Source organism: Bacillus rossius, chromosome 1, assembly GCF_032445375.1.
Source record: "Bacillus rossius redtenbacheri isolate Brsri chromosome 1, Brsri_v3, whole genome shotgun sequence".
NCBI classification, from domain to species: Eukaryota; Metazoa; Arthropoda; class Insecta; order Phasmatodea; family Bacillidae; genus Bacillus; species Bacillus rossius.
The window spans coordinates 344,591,896-344,612,695 of NC_086330.1; the positions used below are offsets into that span (position 1 = coordinate 344,591,896).

The 20,800-nt window shown below is 34.6% G+C and overlaps 1 protein-coding gene across 3 annotated transcripts in view; it reads right to left on the reverse strand.

The window, feature by feature from the left end:
- Positions 1–19,275, reverse strand: part of LOC134528153 (receptor-type tyrosine-protein phosphatase T-like) — a 93,767-nt gene extending 74,492 nt beyond the window's left edge. For 2 of the 3 annotated variants that reach the window (XM_063361496.1, XM_063361495.1), the window contains exons 1-6: positions 18,904–19,275; positions 15,281–15,339; positions 12,594–12,752; positions 12,220–12,342; positions 9,843–10,081; positions 6,243–6,411 (exon numbers count right to left, since the gene is read on the reverse strand). In XM_063361496.1, coding sequence (XP_063217566.1) covers positions 6,243–6,411; positions 9,843–10,081; positions 12,220–12,342; positions 12,594–12,752; positions 15,281–15,339; positions 18,904–18,929 — 775 coding nt within the window. In that variant the 5' untranslated portion in view covers positions 18,930–19,275. The remainder of the gene's footprint in view (positions 1–6,242; positions 6,412–9,842; positions 10,082–12,219; positions 12,343–12,593; positions 12,753–15,280; positions 15,340–18,903) is intronic. The other variant, XM_063361497.1, reaches the window with a different exon arrangement.
- Between the last annotated feature and the right edge of the window lie 1,525 nt (positions 19,276–20,800).

Consider the following 20,800-nt stretch of genomic DNA (forward strand, 5'->3'; position numbering starts at 1 on the left):
CCCTAGTTATGTGTAGGCAGAGTTTTCAATTCTTGTAACTTGTGTCTTGATTGGTTGATTTTTGAAAGTGTGTCTTAAGCTGTTGCTGTATGATTGGATGGCGGAAACGTGACCACTAGGGTAGGCTGAAAAAAATAAACTTTTTTATTTTTAATTGATATAGTGCGGAAAAGTTGCCTTTAACGGTAAAAAGACAAACTATGCAAAGTAATTTCAAATTGGTTGATATCTTCCGGTCGCGCATAGTGCTGAAAGTTTATACAAATTGACAACAATGGAACATTTTTTATTTATTTTCTTAATCAACTTATACTTCTATCATGGACACCCTATAGTTTGCGATGTTTATTTTAGGGTTGAATAAAGAAATATAAAGTCAAACTTCAATAATATTACGGTATTTATCGGTCGTGCATTCTGTTCAAAAAGTGGGAATTTTCCTCATTTTTCAGACTTACAAGGTGCTTCTTATCTTACAGATTTACAATAATTTTTGTTCTATGAAAATATTGCCTATGCAAATAATTGTGTTAGTTGTTTATAATAACTGTTTCTTAAAAATGAGACGTCATTTACCCCCTCCATTGCACTACTCCGGCGCTCACACCTCCCTCTAGTCGTCATTTACCCCCTCCATTGCACTACTGCCGCGCTCACACCTCCCTCTATTTCCCTTGCCCCACTACATCTCTCACCTCCTTCCAGGGCCTGTCGTGACTCCTCAGTTGACAGTTGGCCACTGGTTTTGGTGCTGTATTGTTTGAGGTGCGTGCACATGTATACTGTTATTGTGTTAGATAATTTAAGATGTACAGTTAAGTTGGTTCCTGTTAGTTGATTTTGGTTAGTACAGTTCACTGTAATGTTTTGAAACACTAAATCACTACTTCGTGTAATGATGGCTGTGCCGAAGAAGAAACTTACAGGACAGGCATTTGAATGCCCCATATTTGGTCACCCGAGAGATTTTCTTCAGAGCAAACTACCAACACATGAATGTATTCTCCGATGCTGTTCTGAAGAGCAAATAAAGCTATCTATCCAGTCAAATAACGTGTGTGTAAGTTTTTCTAGTGTAGCCAAGACTGTTGCAAAAAAAAATTAAATGTTTGTACGAGAAAGCATCTATCCCAACAGTTTCTGATTACAGAATCGTTCAGCTGATTAATGCTTACCATGATTCTTATTACAACATCAGGAAGTCTTACAATCGTGATAAAGATAAAACTCAATTTAAGCAAAAGGTTGATGAATTCAGACTAAGAGCTTGTTCACTTTTTGACATCGCTGCTTGTAAATGTGCTATTGTTGTCTATTGTACATGCAAAAAACACCAGATGTCTGTGAATGTGCACTTTCAATTAACTGCATGTGCGAAAAAGTGAAAAAGATTCCTGCCCTTGAGTTACGATTTATATTTCTTCAAAGAAAGTATGGATTGGGAAGAATTGGAGCTCTCGACGTCAGTGAAACAAGAAAGTTGGTTGAACGTACCAAGAGGAAGGCTTGTGAGCTCCAGCGAATCAACACAGATTGACACCAACAATTCTAACAGTGAAGCTGAAGAATATACAGAAGATACAGAGCAACTTTCTTCTAGTGATTTGGATCATGAGGATAATGAATTTAAACCAAGTACTTCGTCAACAAAAACCCATTGTCAGATGAGAGTTAACATGAGCGCAACAGTGTTAAGCAGTGACCGATTTGGAGTATCAGATTGTGCGACAGCTGCCATAGCTTCAAGTGTTCTACAAGACATTGGAATGATAACTGACACAGACATTTCTCATGTCGTTTACAAGAATAAAATTAGAAGAGAAAAGAGTGGTGTCAGGACTGATTTGCAGAGACGTTATAACGAAGAAATTCGTGGCCTTTACTTTGATGGTAGAAAAGACGACACTATTTGTCAAAAAAATAAATGCCACATTTTCGTAGGAGCAGAAAAGAAGAACATTATTCTCTGATTCAGGAACCTGGGTCGACTTACATTGGACATGTTTCTCCTATATCGAGTTCTTCAGCCGACATTACTTGAAGCATCACTTCTCATCTGTCTGAACTTCAAATATCGCTTGAAAAGCTAGAAGTGATTGGGTGCGATGGCACCGTTACTAACACTGGCTGGAAGAATGGCGTCATTCGTCAGTTAGAACTGCACATGGGAAGACCACTACAGTGGTGTGTGTGTGTCTACTGCACTTCAATGAACTTCCTTTCCGTCATATTTTCCAGCATTTAGATGGTTCAACCACAGAGCCAAAATCTTTTTCTGGACCTATAGGACAACAGCTTACTGGATGTGAATTGCTTCATGTGGTGGAGTATAAATCTATAGATTGCTTGGTTCCAGAAGTGGATAGAAATATGCTCAGCATAGACCAGCAATACTTGTTAGAGATATCCAAAGCAATAAAGTCGGGAAAATGTTCAGAGGATTTGTCAGTTCGAGATCCTGGTCCTCTGTCGCATTCGAGATGGCTAACTGCTGCCAACAGAGTGCTTAGATTGTACATGAGTTTATCCAATCCTTCTGAGAACTTGAAACAAATATGTAGTTAACTTCATCTTGAAATCACACATGCCTGTATGGTTCAAAATTAAAAACAGTGAACATTACACTGATGGCCCAAAACATGTTTTTCTAGCTATTCAAACATCGCGGTATTTGTCTGACGATTTGCTTCAAGTTGTTGATCCAGTCATTCAACGCAATGCATTCTTTGCACACCCAGAAAATTTACTGTTGACTATGATTGTTGATAACAGACAACACATTTGGGAGCTCGGATATAGGAGGATTTTAAAAGCAAGACAAACCACCCCTAAAGGAAAGACTATTTATTAGAAACTTTGTGCCACCTAAAATTAACTTTGAAGCTACAGATTATGTTGAAAAATTGACTGGAGTACTTCCTTGTTGTATCCTCCCCCAATGCTTCGGGAAGTATGTGATGATATTAAAACACTCATCAATTTGGAAATTAAACCTATTAGAGACATCAAAAAGTTTCCCTGTCACACTCAAGCAGACGAGAGATGTGTGAAACTGGTCATGGAAGCCTGAACTAAAGTGTGTGGTTTTCAAGCAAGAGATGAATATATCAGATCTACACTGTTGTCACAGTCAGTTATGCCTGCTTTCTCCCAAAAGTCTGATTTTAAATGTGTACAAGTACATATTACAAAGTAAGAAAGGACCCGTAAAGGTAACAGTAAACCATTGAATCGTAGTAAACTTATGTTTGGATGGTTGGTTGGGTAGGGTGTGGGTGGAAATCGATGTGCAGCCACCTCCTTGTGGAGAGTTCTGGGTCGTTTTGTATAAACATAACGGGCGAAGAGCTGCACAATAAAACCTTCAAAAAAGAGGAAAATGTCCACTTTTTGAAAAGAAAGTGCGACCGATAAATACCGTAATAATATTGAAGTTTGACTATATATTTCTTTATACAACCCTAAAACAAACATCACAAACTAGAGGGTGTCCAACATAGAGGTATAATTTGATTTAAAAAATAAATAAAAAATGACCCACTGTTGTCAATTTGTATAAACTTTCGGCACTATGCGCGACTGGAAGTTATCAACCGATTTGAAATTACTTTGCATAGTTTTTCTTCTTACTGTTAAAGGCAACTTTTCCGCACTATAGCAATTAAAAATAAAAAAGTTTATTTTTTTCAGCCCACACTAGTGACCACCTCCCTCCTTTGTGTACGAAAATAGTCAGGTGGGCAGTTATGACTGTGTACCAAATGGTCGTGGTTGAGCTATGGCTCAAAAAATAATATAATGTAGTAAATTGAAGCAAATTTCGCAGCTGTGGTCTGGGCACCACTGATTGAAAAACATTTTTGTACTTTTTATCTAGAATTTGTCGACTGCAGTCGTCGGTGTTAAGCCCATAACGAGGCAAATATGAGTCATTTCATTGTCGTTGCCGTCCAAGTATGTAAACACTTGGCTTGTACCATGAGTTCGTGTGAAATCTGGGGAATTAATAACAGCAATAAATAACATTTTCATCAGACATTTTGGTACCAGTTTAAGGTAGATTGTTTTCCCAAATCAACAAACTTTTTTTTGTTATGCTTTATGAACAATCTTGAACAGTGCTGTGGTCGGAAGATGGCAGCCTTTGTGCTGATGTGAATTTACAGTAATGGGTAATTAAAAGCAGTAAAAATCAGTCATCGTTCTCAAGAGACTTTTTTCTCATTATTAATCATTTAAATCAACTTTTTTATGAAATTTGAACAGTATTTTCAAATGCAACAAATTCACGTGTTTTTTTGTATGTGCAATTCAGACCAATTTTGAGGTAACTGGGAGGTCTGGGTTATATCAAAAGGTATGGAAGGATTTGTATTTTTTTTTCAAGACAAGGGTGCTAACAGACATGTATCATCCAACATTATGTACTTTTTCCATACAATCCTATTTGTACAATCTACATCTATGGTGCAGCAGTGACTGTACACAAAAATGCACATCAAGTATAAAGTAAACCTTTTAAAATGAAAACTTCACAGTTGTGATAAGTGTTGGAATAGTTAGGTTTTTAAAACTTTTTTGCATTTATTGAAATTTATAATGAATTATAATTAAATATAATTAATAAGCAGGAAATGCACTATTCATGAAATGTTATATGCAAAATATACATTCATTGTACTCATGGGGAAAATGTTGGGACTTTAAAAATATGATGTTGTAAGCAGGAAAACATTATAAGCAGAAACATTATAACAGGGTTCAACTGTAACTCCCATAATATAACAAATGTTGCTTCCGTTTGAATGTATTATAACTCCTAAGTGTAATAACAAAAATTTTTGTCTAAATATTTTTTTGATACGACCAACCCTACCAGTAAGGGGTGGGAAAAATAATATATAACTACCTTAACAGCTTCACTATCCAATCCGTTAAAATTTTTTGTAAATCTTACATTTATTTCTAAATCTTTTGTCTGAAACAATTATTGATGAAATGAACAATTACTGTAAAAACAGTGATTGAAATAAAAAATTCAATACTTACTTACTATCAAATTCTCTGGATACATTGAGTTTAAAACATTCTAAACATTTTTGCATGTAATATGAGAAAATATTTTATCAATAATTTTGGAATATTGAACAACACATGGGATGTCATGTAGCTACATTAAGTTCTTATATTGCTTCAGAAGTTTATAGAAGTTTCCATAATTTTTACAGAAGAAATAGGTACTTTGAAATCTACCTATGCCTGTAGGCTGTGCCAAAAGGGATTTTTTTTTAAGCCACCAAATATTCAAAATCAAACCTTTTTGCCTCACTAACTGCATAATGGTCACGCACTACATGTTAATGTCCTGTGTTTTTACAGCTGGGTGAAGACCCATAAAGGGTTTCACCCTCTCAGTGCGTAGCACAGCAGCAATGTATCATAGCAAGTTATTGCATGCAATAGAACACACGCCCTAATCTCGACTCCTGAATCTAATTAGCAGACCTTTGGTTCTTTCTCAAGAAATTACTCTTCTAAATGGTCAAAAACATTAGGAACTCACCATTTTTTTTAGTGTTACTTAGTTTACAAAAACGAGCAATGAAAGAAGAATTTATTTATAGCAATATTTTTAATGGAATGTACCTTTATATATATCATTATATCAACAGCTCTTTAAAAAATCAATTTATAAGAAATGTGTTTAATAAACAACACAAAATTATAAGTAATTAAAATGTGTTGTATCTTTAAACTTTTTTTATGATTAGCCATTATTTACTAGAGAATTTAGCACAAAACGTAGTGAACTGCATCACACCACTGGGCAAAAAAAAAATTTAATTTTAATTTTGGTTTTTGGCATACATACCTATTTAATACAATGCAATTCACCAAAGATAAACTACTCATAAAAATTAATAACTATCGTAGAAGACTACTGAGTAAGTGGCTTTAAATGTATTTTATTAACTACAATGAACCATCATCATTTCAGTTAGTATTACAAAAATGCACATCTGGTAATAGATATTTTAGAAAAGCAAATTTTCAATAATGCTCATAAAATTTTTTTTTATATAGTTGCATGATTATAACAGGTGAGACTTTTTGCAATTTAAAGTATCGTGACATTTTTGACCATTTTTGAGGAAACAGCCCCACCAAAATGTTCTGTTATAATTTATTTTTTAATTCCATAAACAACTTGATACAAAATAGAGATGTCAAACAGCACTTACTCTTATGTATTCGCCACTCTAATGATTCACCTTTGTAGGTACTGAACACCAAGTATTTCACAGCAAAATCTATTTCAAAAGTGTTCGTCGTCTTTCCTAACTGGAATTCCAGTGTGTCATTAGACACTGTAATTTTTACATGATTCCACCACTTCGGGTACATGTGGACCTGTAATCACACTTAAGCATGAACTAAATACATCTCTTAACACAGTAAGTACACTATTCATTTACTAATGCTTAATGCAGTTGGAACAAATATTTGATGAGTAACATCTTAGCTCTCTGTGTACGGCATTTGGTAGGAGAAATTTTGTGAATGGAATGAAAATGTGTAATCTTGGTGCTGCAATCTGTGGCGGATGGCGCAAACCAAAGTTCATAAATTCAAAGAGAAACTTTATAGTATTACCTGTTAAGTGAATTTTAAAAAGATTGGCAGTATTTTCATAAAATTCCTTGTCGAAAATCAGGTCAAAAGCCAGGGTTTAGAACTCTTACAAGTCTTTTTTCGCTTTTATCAGAACCGTTTTCATTAAAGTTAAATTTTGATTGAAAATGCTCATTAGTTTCATGATTTTAATTGCATTTCAGTGCTTTGTGGTGTATTAACTTGGATTTTGGTATTATATACCTAGTGTATTTACATGCTTTTTGATGTTATTTTGATTTTATCATAATTCACCAAATAATCTTGTCCCTACTCCAAAGTCATGGCGAGATTTGAAACTGCTCATAAATTGAATTGCACCAGGGATTTACAATAAACTATAGAGCCTTGCCTTTTCATGTGAGTGTGAGACACACAATACAGTTAAATATCTTAAATCTGCCACATTCTAAGCATGGACCTGTCGGATTACCAATATTGCTTGATTATCAAACGTCAATATAGTTTTGATGGGAATAAAAAGTTAAAAAATGTGCAGTGTGAATCTGTGAAATGTACCCCGCTAGAAAACAGGAAACACTGTACTGAAATGAAAACAGACAGTGATAGTAAACTCTGAGCAAACTGAAACTGCCGGCAGCACAGTAATGCGACCTGGCAGCCTAAGTCCACAGACGGAAGCCACACAGAAATATCTGCATGCAGACGTCTTGGTGCCGGATTACAGACGTGTAGGTTCCAGGCCTGTGTTAACGCTAGTTTTTTGCTGTGATGCAAATATCAAATAAAATCAAATAAAATTATAAAATAAACATGCATAACACTAATATTGAGCATTCAACAAAGTAAATGGAGTCCCTTTGTTCTAGCAACACATACACAACACAAATAAAAATTATAAATATTTTCATGAGCGAATCTTAGGCTTCCAATGTTTTAAAGCTTTGAAACAAACTTGAAGCTTCACATCAGAATCGAAGCTCCAAATAAAAAGAATAGCAAATTTCCTGGCAACATCAAATTGAATATTAAAAACGGCTTCAATTGATTCGCTTGGTCAAAGCTTCACGGAGACCTAGACAATACCATAGAATGTCGGATTAAAGACCTTTCAATCTATTATGCACTTGAGAGGCTTTGATGTGCCAAGTTTTTTCAAAGCTGTGAGCCAATCAGAAGCAACATACATCCTAGATAGCTGGACTGTGCAACTGATTAGAAGCAGTCTATTTCATGGAGCAAGGCACATTCTGCCTGATTTTTATTCATGCTCCCTGTTCAAGTTAAATGGGTATGAACTGTTTTCATTGCTTTTCAGGATTATCATTTTAAAAATTGGGAAAGTTGACTCGGTACGGTTCTGAAATTGGTCAAATATGATGCTGTTAATGTTTCTGATGGAGTTTTCTGCTGTAGTTGAATATGGAATTTCACATTTGTAACTACTTACTTATTAATGGTTCTTCAAACTTGGTGTGTATAAATACTCTAGCTGCATATTATGCTGAAGTTCATCTTTTTAACGATGCCAGGAAACCTGCAACTCTGAGAAATCTAGAAGATTGGTTGGAGATTCTCATTTACGTAACGAACGTAGTATTTGTTTTTAAGGATTTTGTTTTGTTCTGTCACCTACAGCTCCAACCAAACACCAAAATTTGTCCCAGACTTGCCTAACTAATAAGCTGATCAGAAATAAATTGCTCATCTGAACGCGGCCAATTGCTCCAGCCTATCAGGAAGCAGAAGTTACACAGGGGTACAAATGTAAAATGCAGGGAAACTACACAAACCTCTTTGTAATATGCATTACACTAATGATGCTCAACTATTATATCAATTTCCTAGTAGCATGAATCATAATGAATCCACAGCAAGTCATCGCTACAGATGCAAAACCTCATTCATAAATTTTGGATGATTAAATTCTTAACATTAAAAAATCAGCTAAATTTCCTGCACCAGATGCACTATGTATATATGTATGTGTGTATTACAATAACTAATTAATGAGAAGACTACCAAACATAAACAAAAAAAAAATTGTAACAAAGATTCGGTTTAAGAGAGAGTTTAATACCACCTAAAAACCTACCAATTTTGACATAGATACAAAATTTTTCATCCCCAGACACAATATGGCAAAACATATTCTAAATGGCTTACAGCTAAGTTGGCTGCCACTGTGGGTAGCATTGCACATTAATATTACTAAGAAAAATATATTAAATTATTTATCATAGCTTAATCCACATTATAAAATGATTTATAGAATTTCAATGTTAAGTTAAATTTTTGCATTAAATTAATCAATTACTTCCATCATCTTTTCACTTCAGTTGCAGGAGCTGATTGGCAGCCAGACGGGCGACATCATAATTCACCCACCCCCAGGACCGCATACGCACATAGGTAGTTATCACACGCAGGACTGCCCAAAAATAACAAATGTGGACCACAAAGTACTATTTCCTGACCCCTCGCATTGTTAACATTCCCCCCTACACCCACTCCCTTCACCGAGGTAAACTCCACCTGTACTTCCTTTGTATTTATCCTACTTGCTTAATGCATGCGCATACCATATTTTTACCCTGCGCGGTTTTCCTTGTTTTCCAGGTTTTAACTTAGTGTACTTTAGCTAGCATCAATAGTTTTAGATAAGGGGAGTTAGTCATGGTGCCAATCGTTTTCATGGTTGGCCAAACCTTCAATAAGGTGCACAATCCAAGATTCCTTTCTTACTTTGTTAAAAACCTACATACCTATGCCTCAGATCCACTTAGACCTTCTCCCGGACAAACATTATAATTTTAAATTAGTTTGGGAAAAAAATTAGACCCATAATCAACAGCTACGTTGAAGATGACTACAATACCAAACCTAACTGGGGAACTTTGACATGGCAACAAGAAATAGGCCCCAAGAAACGCAGACAATGACCACTAAAGTCCGCTAGCCTTTTTACAAATATTTTAAGGACTGTGTATTGTAAACTTTATTTATTTGTGCAAGTATTCTGAGCTTGAATTTCCTAGTCAAAGTAAAACAGGCCATACTAATTGGACAGATGTATAATGGGCAAGGGTTACAGCTTAATATAAGGTACTTTTAAACTAATGTATAGTGCTGAAAACCAAAAATAACCTATTGAATTATAAGGTTAAAAAGTAGAACTTATATTTTTAAAAAATTTAGAATTTACTAACCGGTATTTTTGTGTCTTTGATTTTACCCCCCTTTTTGATTCTATATGAACTCTCTTTGTTGTTCCAACCACCAAAAATAATCTGACTACAAGATGGTGATTGTATATCCATTTCAGTGCACAAATGAATAAAAGCATTGCTGTTTCCTTTCACAGATACATTAATTGTCCAATTGTGTGTGCTTGAAGGTGTTTCAATTATTTCTTTCTCAGAGTCCCTTGTAAAGAAGGATTGCAAACCTGAAACAGAGAGAACATCACATTCCTAACTGAAAGAGGGAAACTAAGCCCCGCCATAATGGGTTTTTTGTTTTGATATATTTTTAATTGAGTTATTTGTCGAAATTCCTGGCATGTCAGGGCATATCTTTCCAAGCTTTTATACCTTGAGACAGCTGATATTTATTATGGTAATTACTCTTGTCTGTAACAGCCAAGAGAAAATGACCACTCATTTCACACAAGCAATTAAACCTACCACCATAATAATTATGCTAGTTTAAGAATGTTAACTTTAAAAAGTGCCCACAGCTGAGAAATATGCCCTGTTAAACCAAAAATAATAAAGAAACCTATAAATGTACTGAAAGCTATCTACAAAAAAACCTAAATGACAGGATCAAAATCCCCTTAATTTACAATATGCATAACATAGGGAGTGAGATGTAACTAATTTTGACAGTAAAACACACAAAAATTTTTAATTAATTTTTTGACAGAAGTTCAAACTTTCGTTAATAAGATTGTTTTAAATTCCCCGCCTACCTAGCCAAACATACGGTGTGCAGAGCTTCAGAAGAAAACATGTGATTTAAAAACTTCTCAAGATGTCAGAGTGGTGTCTGTTTATTAAAATCATTTAAGAATGCACTGAGGATGTATGCGAAGTTTTGTTTCCTTATTTTTGTTTCTAAACTGTACTTTTTGGAGGGTGAGACATATGTTTTCAGGATAATTTTAGACATCAAAAGCCCTATACAGACTCTTAAAAGCACTCAGGGGCCTTGCATTGCACCTTTATCTTAATTTCTTCTCCATCTAATGTTACTGCTCAAATTTCATAGTTGTCCTATGTATGACGAAAAGACTATGCACCAGTTCAGAGATAATACCATGCTAGAAGCACCAGCGTGCATCGCACTTATCATCCCACCTCACTAACACCCATACACCCCTGACTAGGCGGGTCCCTCAATGACATAAGGCTGATTTACAAATAGCAATATTGTCTAATGTCATTCTGTTGTTTGACTGGTGCTGTCTGAACACTCTGGGCATGACTTCCTACAGTGGCCCCTGGGTTATGCTTCTAGCCCTAATAAAGACACCTGGTACCCACGTTGAAATACAATAACGCGACCTGGTGGGCTGTCTGCCTCCTGTACGTCTCGTTACGACGCATGATGGTGGAACAACGGACTCACATACGGGAGAATCTGGGTTCTGATCTCAACCATCCTTTTGTCTGCTTTTAAAGTTTTCCTTAAATTGCTCAGGACAATGGCAAGACAATTCTGAGCCATATTCAATGGCTCATTTCTTTCCCAAATTTTCCTGCAATGTATTTGCCTGGCTCTTACGATCTCAATGACTACTTTGTTCACTCTCTCACACACACACTTACATGGTAATGTAAATAAACTCAGACAGACAAAATCGAGAACATAAGTTGTGCTCTAGAATTTACACTGGACAATAACTCATGCGAACCATTCCTAAACTGACCAAGACATTCTTGATCACCAAAAAAGACTGCTCTCTGAATCACCCTCACTGAATGGTCACAGATTAATGGTTGGTAGCTATTATTTGGTTTTTACATCTCGTCAACAAAATCATTAGAGATGGACATGTACATCTCAAGTCAGAGAAATTGTGGAATGAATCGTCCCTGGCTTATTGTACGAACACATCGTAGCATTGCTGCGAGTGATTTTGGGGATGGATGGAATAGGATTTGAAACCAGGTCCTCTGCATTGTGAGTCCGTTCCAGATCGATGACTTCACACACTCAGTGCACGAATATTAGTGAGACATGTAGAGCTATAATCAGTCTTCCCCAGAGAGGCTGTTGTATGGAATGTACACGAATTCCCCTTTATGGGTCTAATTATTACACTGAGGACTCAATTACCACTTCCCTGCCAAGGTGACCTTCCCCACACAGCAAAGCCATGCACTAAGAATGGCCAACTTTGATGTGGTGAGGAATACTGGGCTCACCATTTCCCCCTCAATTCCAAATGGCACATTATCTACTATGTGAGGTTGTAGTAGTGACTAATACCAAAATAACAGAAGACACACAAACCGGCAGCAGAAATCTTATGATAGTGATAAATATATATTCTAGTAAATAACCAAGATTCATACTTACCTTCCCAGCGATAGTCTAGCAAAGCGTTTTCACCAACAGTGGTATTGAACAGATTGTAACTACTCCACCCATGGCGTATTGAGAAGTTTACCGGATGAGTGTTATAATTTGTGCCCTCAGATACTGTAAAATAACATAATCAAAAACTACAAACAATTCTAGTTATTCAATCTACCTATCAACCAAACTCTACAAAAATGTTAGACAAAAATGTGTCTACTCTAATTTACTCTCAGAAATATCAGCAAAATTATAACAACAGAAAATCAGTTAACTGTATTACATTAACAAAAAATAATAAATTATATTACAGCTGAGTACTAACATAAAAGTTTGTTAAGCTTTTACGGCTGGAAAAGAGAAATATTGCCTACTTGTATAAGAGTTTATTCCACGTTTTTTCTGTGAATTATTTTTGAAGAACACCAATGCAGAGGTAGCGGCTTTGCCTTTTGCTACACAAACCAAGTCTCTCAATCGGTACGGTCCAAGATTAACTAGCAGAGCTGCATCCGGTTTTTCTGCATTCATTTCTGTAAATCACAGGCAAATCGAAATGTTGATCTTACACATTAACAACATGAACAATGATAGAACATAGTACATGCTATTATTAAGGTGAAGATAGGTATGTTTGAATGTTTGGCTTTCTGTTACAGCATTAGAATAAAAATCCCTCAACCAATGTAAATGACATAATATAAATAGTTCAGGTAGCTACTCCTAAACACGCAGAAATGTTACTTTAGAAACTTCAATAGATCTTTGAATATATGCTGAAAAAATACTACTGAAGTTGCAAAGTCTTTAACCCATGAACTCCAATTTATTGTCAGGCTTGCTATCTTTAAACTCCTGATCAAATTCTTTGTCAAGCTGGTTCTCAAATCCCATTAATTATGTGACGTTTCATGCAACATGATTCAAAGTATTGGAGAATCAGACTCAACAAAGGAGTGGGAAATGCAATCAAAGATGGCGAACCTGTATTGACATTGGAGTTCAAAGGATCAACCCGGTATTCTATGGTTAGGCATATTCTGTAAGCATTAACCGATCGAGCCGCTCATGTTCAGATGTTTACGGATGAATTCCAGATGTTGACCTTGATCGTAATGTCACATTACTGCGCTGCCGGCGTTTCTTAGTTCGTTCATGCACTAATCCGGCACTGCTGTGATCTCGAATGTGCCAGATCTAAGACCTCTAATGGGATGACAGTTTTGGGATACGAAATGTAGTGTATATCTAAGACCAAAGTGCACAACAGAAAGTAAACTAACGTCACGGCTGTGCTGCATGCTGCTTGTTCCGTAGCTCCTCCTTCCCCTCCGGCAAGGCCACACGTCAAGGGAGCATGTACAGCACTACCCCTTCTCCTGTGGCCCTATGACACCCCTTTCACCGATCTGTCCCAGAGGGGATTAGGCAACGTCACAAGGATTGTACAGAGAAGAGCTGTCTCAAAGGTGTTAAACCCTTCTCAGCCAAACACCGAATTTGTTAACAATACACCACATAACACCGAAATGCCAAACACAACATAAAATAAAGCAAAACTCGCCTCAATTAACTCTCTTTTTTCTATTAAAATAATATATAAATATTTTCATAAATCTTTAGTTTAGGCTTTTATTCAAAAACCTAAAATATTATGTCCAAAGTAAAAATATTAATTTAGTTTATATCTATGGTTTTTTCAAAGTAAATAAAAACAGTCTATTCCTGATACTGTAAAGATGTTGCAGTTAAAAAAAAAATGTTTAGTTGTACTGTTAATTTTCATATTTATAACTTTCTCATGAACTAAAGAACTTATTGATTATTTTGGTTGCAGTTTTTTTTATAACTTTCATCAGTAATTTTATAATTGTTTTATGTACACATTTTAAATATCTTACCATAAAAATTGAAGCAATTTATAAATGTATTTGGATTTGATATGTAACTATCATTAGCCTACATGTGTTTTAATTTTTAATGATGATAAAGACAAAATCCATTATTTTTAATGATGAAATTTGATTTTTTATAACCCATAAAATCTTGGCTCTAGCTATTGGTGAACATTCTTTGATTAATGCACTTCTCGATGGTTAGTTAGTACAGGTTCTCGTGAGATCGCGAGTTTTGTTTAGGCAAGAGAGCAACCTGCGATAAAGTGTTTGGTGCATATAAAACACAGAACAGTGAAATAGCAAAACAACAAATGGAAAGAATTAGTTCGGCAAATGTCTGTGTGGACACAAGACCTATTGAGTGAAAGTGGTGGCACAGGTACAGTGATGCGACTTTTAACATTTATGTCTGGTTTTTCAGTATTAACAGAAGATATTCTTCTTGTGTAAGATTGTAAGCAGTGATACCATTAGATGTCAATTTAGAGATTTAGAAATAAATTATTAATTTTTTTTTAATTAGCTTAATACAAAATAATCTACTATAGGTACCAACCTTTGTAACACAATAAAACCAAAAAGGTGACAAGGCTGATAAGCATGAAAATCTGCCAAGAAAATATTTATTTTTGATTGTATTCTAAATTACCATGAACAGTAAACATTAAAAATGTTTATAGCCCTGTTCAGTGCCATTTGACATACATAGCTGAAGAAACAAGGGTTTTAAATTATGAGTAGCAAGTCGCTACCGAAGTTGTCTGGAGCCTTACAAAACAAATGATTTCGTGGTAAAGCATAGTTGAATACAGACTTCTCAATGCCAAAAGAAAGTATTAAGATTGAGTCACCTCCAACTTATAGCAAGTATTATCGAGTCCATTTTCAGCTGCTTGTACAAAAAAAAACTTCATTAGTCAAATATTGTCTCACTTAAATATATCTCTTCTGAAGGAATTAATTTTAATTTTATGCTTCTTTGTTCTATTTTAAGAAACTCTTATCTATTTTCCAACTGAATATCTCTGGTTACAACCACTTTGTTATAGGCAGTAATTCTTAAGCCATAAAAATACATTAAGACCAATTATTTCATAGTGTTCCATTATAACTAAAAAAAAATCTCTCACAATTTTATCATGAAAAATTTACTATTTACTCACCATTACTTTTCACTGGCATGAAACAGATTTGCAGAGTGCAAAATGTACCAAGAAGGACTCTGAAACAAAAATAAAATTACAAGCTATATTTTTTACACGCTGTATTTTTATCTTTATTCCAATAAAATATCTGATAATCTGTTTGGATCAGGTGCAATCCTTTTCGCTTGGATGTGAACAGTACCTGAGAAAAACACATTTGAAGATAGTTTAGGTTGGCAAACATGAACACCCATGTGATTCGTAGCAGTGACATGTAAAAAATTTGTTTTAAAATATCTCATACTTCACTTAAAGTTGGCTCAACTTTCACTCAACACATCAAGTGAAAATAAAATTAAGGAAAGTGTAATATTTTTACTTAACATTTAATCAAGTAATAACAATGCAAATTGATGTGGAATACCTATGTCTAGTATAATACATTTTGTACTGAATTATCCTAGATGTTATCATTGGCAAAAATGGTTTAATCCCTCAGGTTCATAATTCTAAGAAATATATACGCAAAAATTATTTTCAATTAACACCTGTGTACATCTGTAGACATTAAGGATGTGAGAATATATTATTCAAGCTTTAATGACTAGTTTTAATTTTATCATCATCTTTTATTATAGGTCATATGAATCACATGTAATTTTAACCCCCTAAAGCCAAGATATAGAAAGTCTATTTGTCTTGAACTGCTCGGTGTATTTTTTTTATGTTAATACGTAACACTGTTAGGTACTTGTTTAGCATTACAGAAGGAGTGTCAAGGCATGCGATCAAACAGAAAGCAAAGGAGAAGTCAAAGTGTCTTCAGTACAGCTTTGAAAGGAAAGCCCCTTACTTTGAAACAATTAAAGTGGACATATCCTGCAAAGGATCATATTTACTCCTGAAAATAATGGCTGCTACAACTCCCACCTGACCCCAAAATTCAAAATATTTATGAATAAAAAATATACCCAAAGTCCTGAATGAAACTTCAAAAACATTTACGTAAAAAAAAAAGCTGTTAAAACTGTCATATCCTACCATTTACATCACTGATAGCCGCTGGCTACCCACGGGCCAAATCATTTAATATGGCCCACCTAAAGAATCTTACAACAGAGATATTTTCTGGTGAACTGTCGTGTATTACCCATCTAGGTTTGCACATGTAGAATAAGCTGTCAGCAGACACTGTTATAAAAATATCATTTTCTCACAGAAATATTGAAAAAAAAAAACAAATGGGAGCAAGACATTCAGTACTCGCCAGTGAAGTGTAACATCTAACCTCGGTAACAAGCAGATTTATGCATTCTCATATTGCAAATACACTTATAATACGAAACTCTGACACAAAATTTAAAATAATATACCAATGTGTTTTCAAATAAATTTCTGTACGCGAATCACACACAGTTTCCACACCTGGCGCTATAATTCGCCGCCGGAGCAGCTACATTGACTATCGACTTATTAGATTTGCAGTGTGAAAAGTTAAACTATACAATGAAACAGCTCTGATAGAAGTGAAAGAGACTTAAAAAAATAATAAACCTTGGTACTGACTTCCGACGCAGAATTTTATTGAAATACTTCCCATCTTGTTAAAATTCATTAAACACTTAACAATATAAAGTTTCCCTTTGGCTTTGTGAACTTTGGTTGGCAAAATCAGTTTTTTTTTTGTAAATACTACCTATTTTTAAGAGAATTATTTTTATTTATTCATCATATGCTACACTGATGTATTCACTGGGTACACTACAGAATAATACAACACCAAAAATTATTGTAAAAAATTGAAAATAATTATGCATGAGTATCTGGCCCTCGGATTAGTTTTAAAATGAAATTTGGCCCTTAAAAAGAGTGAAGTTGGTCATAACTTATTTACACCATTAAAATTCTTGCAAGTCGCTACAGAAAGAAGTTTTATCAGAGTGCTTAGATTTTATGTCTTATAAGTAGAGACCAGAATAATTTGCAGATTCATTTCGTGACAGGCAATAATTCAAACAACTTTACCTCTGCATTGTTTTCGCTATTGGTTCACAATGAGGAACCTTCAAACAAGGAAGTAACAAATCACAGACCACCAAGTAGAGACTTCTCACAAGTCAAGAACAGGTGACATTTCTCCGAGTGTGCAGAGGACAGTGGAGTCTATCCTGAAGGTCATTGAAACGCCAAATTTTTTCAGGTACCTAACTACTTATAAGAAGACTGGAAAAATTTGCTGATCCATTGACCTTTACGATAGACTCTACAGTTCTCAGTACACTCTGAAAATTTCCATTACTGATTGGCTGCTGACTTGTTAGGAGTTCTAACCAGTAGCCTGTGATTTGATATTTCTTTGGTTAAAGGTTTCTCATTGGCCAATTTTTAGCCAATAGCAGATGCAGCCCACAGGTAAAAATATTTACGTTTTATCATAGCGTAAAATGAATCTGTGAATTTTTCCGGTCTCTACTTATAAGGCAGACGCAGACCTCCAAGATAATGCTGTCCTACAAACCACTTGGCTACTGACTCCGAGCTCATAAATTTGAGACAGGCCTGGGTTTTGTGATCGACCCCACAACTCTTGCTGCACAAGCGTAAGCCGTAAGCCATATCTCCTACCAAGGACTAATCTGGATACTAGGAAAAGCTGCTACATTCAGTGGTGGAGCCGCCAAATTGGCAATTATGGCAAACATCCCCAATTTCAAATATCAAAATAAATAATTAAATAACCATTTTTTATTATATTTCAAATAATTTCACAATAAAACAACAAATATTGCATTATATTCAAAGAGTAGCAAAGTTTTTGCATATCTCCTGGCATAACTATCGACACTGAGTTTTAATCATTGTTGTATAGCATAAATATGTACATACCAGATGAAATATATTAATGGGTTTGATATAATTAGGCATACTTTATTTCAACATGTGCACAATTAGCAGCAGAATGGCTAATGTTCAGACAGCAGCGCAGTTGCAGACTACAACCTGAAATTTTTCTATCTAGGTGAAAATAAGCAAACAATAACTACTGCAAAATGCAACAGATCTTCAAAAATTGGAAAGAATGGTTTATTCATAATTTTTTTTTTAGTATTTACAATCATTAAATTGAAATATTAATTACCACTGCATGAAACCATATGACTTAAATTGTTATAACAATGTTAAACAATCTCCCCCCTTCCCCAAAATCAAATTTGACTTTCTTATTTGAGAATATTTTTATTTTTTTATCTGAATTTGATTATATTCAAAGAACTTATAATCGCACAGGCATAACTGACAGCTCAATATTTTATTTATGTCAACATCATTTCTTATTAAAAACTGCACCATTAACTATTCTTGTAATAATAGTTTCAGGTACCTGTAAAACATTTAGTTCATTGTAACCATTAGTGGGGATTTAACATGATCAATGGATGAGGGTTTATGAAGCACAACTTAATTTCTCTCATTTTCAGGTACCTAGGTATACAAAATAACAACTATTGATTATTATGAAATGGTTATCTTCTGCACACTAACTTAAATATTTTTGTTCATAGTGATATAGAAATTTAAAAAAGTACATAATCCTATTAACATATAATATAATAACAAGGAGTATTTATTATTATAATTACCTGATGAACAACATGTTAGTTAACATCCATCAACAGTACAGATTTAAGGCTCCTGGATCCAAGACGTTAACAAACGTCGCAGGCACATGCATATCTTCATAACGACTGCTGCAATTGCAAACCACCACTCTTGGGTGTGTATTTTGACAGGATTTCCCCATCCTCAGTAGAACATCCGCACCAAACTCAAAGCATGCATGACCTTAACCTAATGTAAGATTGACTCGATCACAACTTTAAGGCAAACTAGCATTGAATTTACAACAATAATTCCAGTGTCAAACAGTTGAGAAACTTACAAAATTCAAATACAAGCATGTAAATATAATAAAATGTTCAGAATGTCGGTGTACTTAGTCCCTTCCTATCCTGAACTGAAGTTTTCCTGCTTCCTGATAGTTAAAACCAGGGACAGGAAATTACATCAGCGCCACTTCTCGTCCTCTCCACAAGACTGGTGATAAGAAAAACAAAAAAATAGCAAGAATAAAAAAAATGGTTGCTTTTACTTACATACGTGCGTTAGAAGTTATGCTTGCTTGGTGTAATAAAGAACTAACTTTATTTATGCATGCAAATAATTAATAGAAATAAAATGATAAAAGGACTGAAGTGATATTATGAATATAATTAGTAAAGTATCAATTCAAATCAAAAAATAACTAAAAAAACAGTATTCTATAATAATAAAAACACACATATAAAATTAATAATTAAATTTAGTAAAGTAATTGAGATAAATGTTAAGTAGTAATGAAAATAAATAAATATGCTGAATGTTTATTCTAATTTAGCAATTTTATTTATTCATTAAATAATAATGTAATCATTTATAATTTATGAGAAAATAAATTATACATACGGGAACATAACGTCACTTATATAAATATACTTGAAAAAGTTTACAAACACAATTTCTGTCACCAGTATTCACAATAAATAAATGTTTTTAATGATATGGACTAGTATTCAATAATAATCACTAAAGTATAAGATTTAAAAGCATATCCATAATTTTTATTGTTGTGTACACATTTTTATAAGTGGCTTTTTTCTTTGTGTGAAAATATTTTTGCATAGAGCTCGCACATCATAAAAATTCTCTCTCATGATCTTTTATTAAGTGCCTAAAGAAGTATAACATCAAAAATTTAGGAAGCTAATGTTAACCATCTGGATATGATATCTGAATAAATAGATATCACCAATTTTTCCATGTGTTCCTTTAACTAAACATCATTAATTATTCTCACCTAAGTGCATTACAGCTGACCTAATTCATTTCTCAGTGTGTTTTTATAAAAATCAACAAATAGAATAAAAGAAAACAAATATCACCTGCTTACATAACTTTCTGATATCTACCTACCTATGAATAATTTTTTGACATGAACCTCTAATACGCATGAAATGTGTGTGGTGTAAATACAGTTGCATATAAATGCTTACTCAAAGATTTTAGCAGCTGCAATTTTAGGGGGAGGGGGGGGGGAGGGAGAGAGAGAGAGAGAGAGAGAGAGAGAGAAAGGAAGCTAAGTACACGTATTTCATTTTACCTGTAGGATCTACGTAAAGATTAAGCTTGAAAAAATTTTAGTAGAGCAAATAGCATGCTATAAAAACGCTAAAATTTTTAATTTACTACTTAGCACAGGTATTAATGATATCTGCATGCCTGACCACCTTTGGTTTTCAGATGCAATCAGGAAATCACGCTGAAACACCAACAGTGATCCAAGCCATCCTCCCGACAGACACCTTGTCAGAAGTGCGCCTACCTCGACAGCTGGACAGTCTCTCACGGTGGTGCCAGGTAGCGTGGTACTCGTGAAGTGTGGCTGCACCGCAGAAGGCATGACGGTCGACCGGCCGGCAGAGGGCCGGAGAGTCGACGACG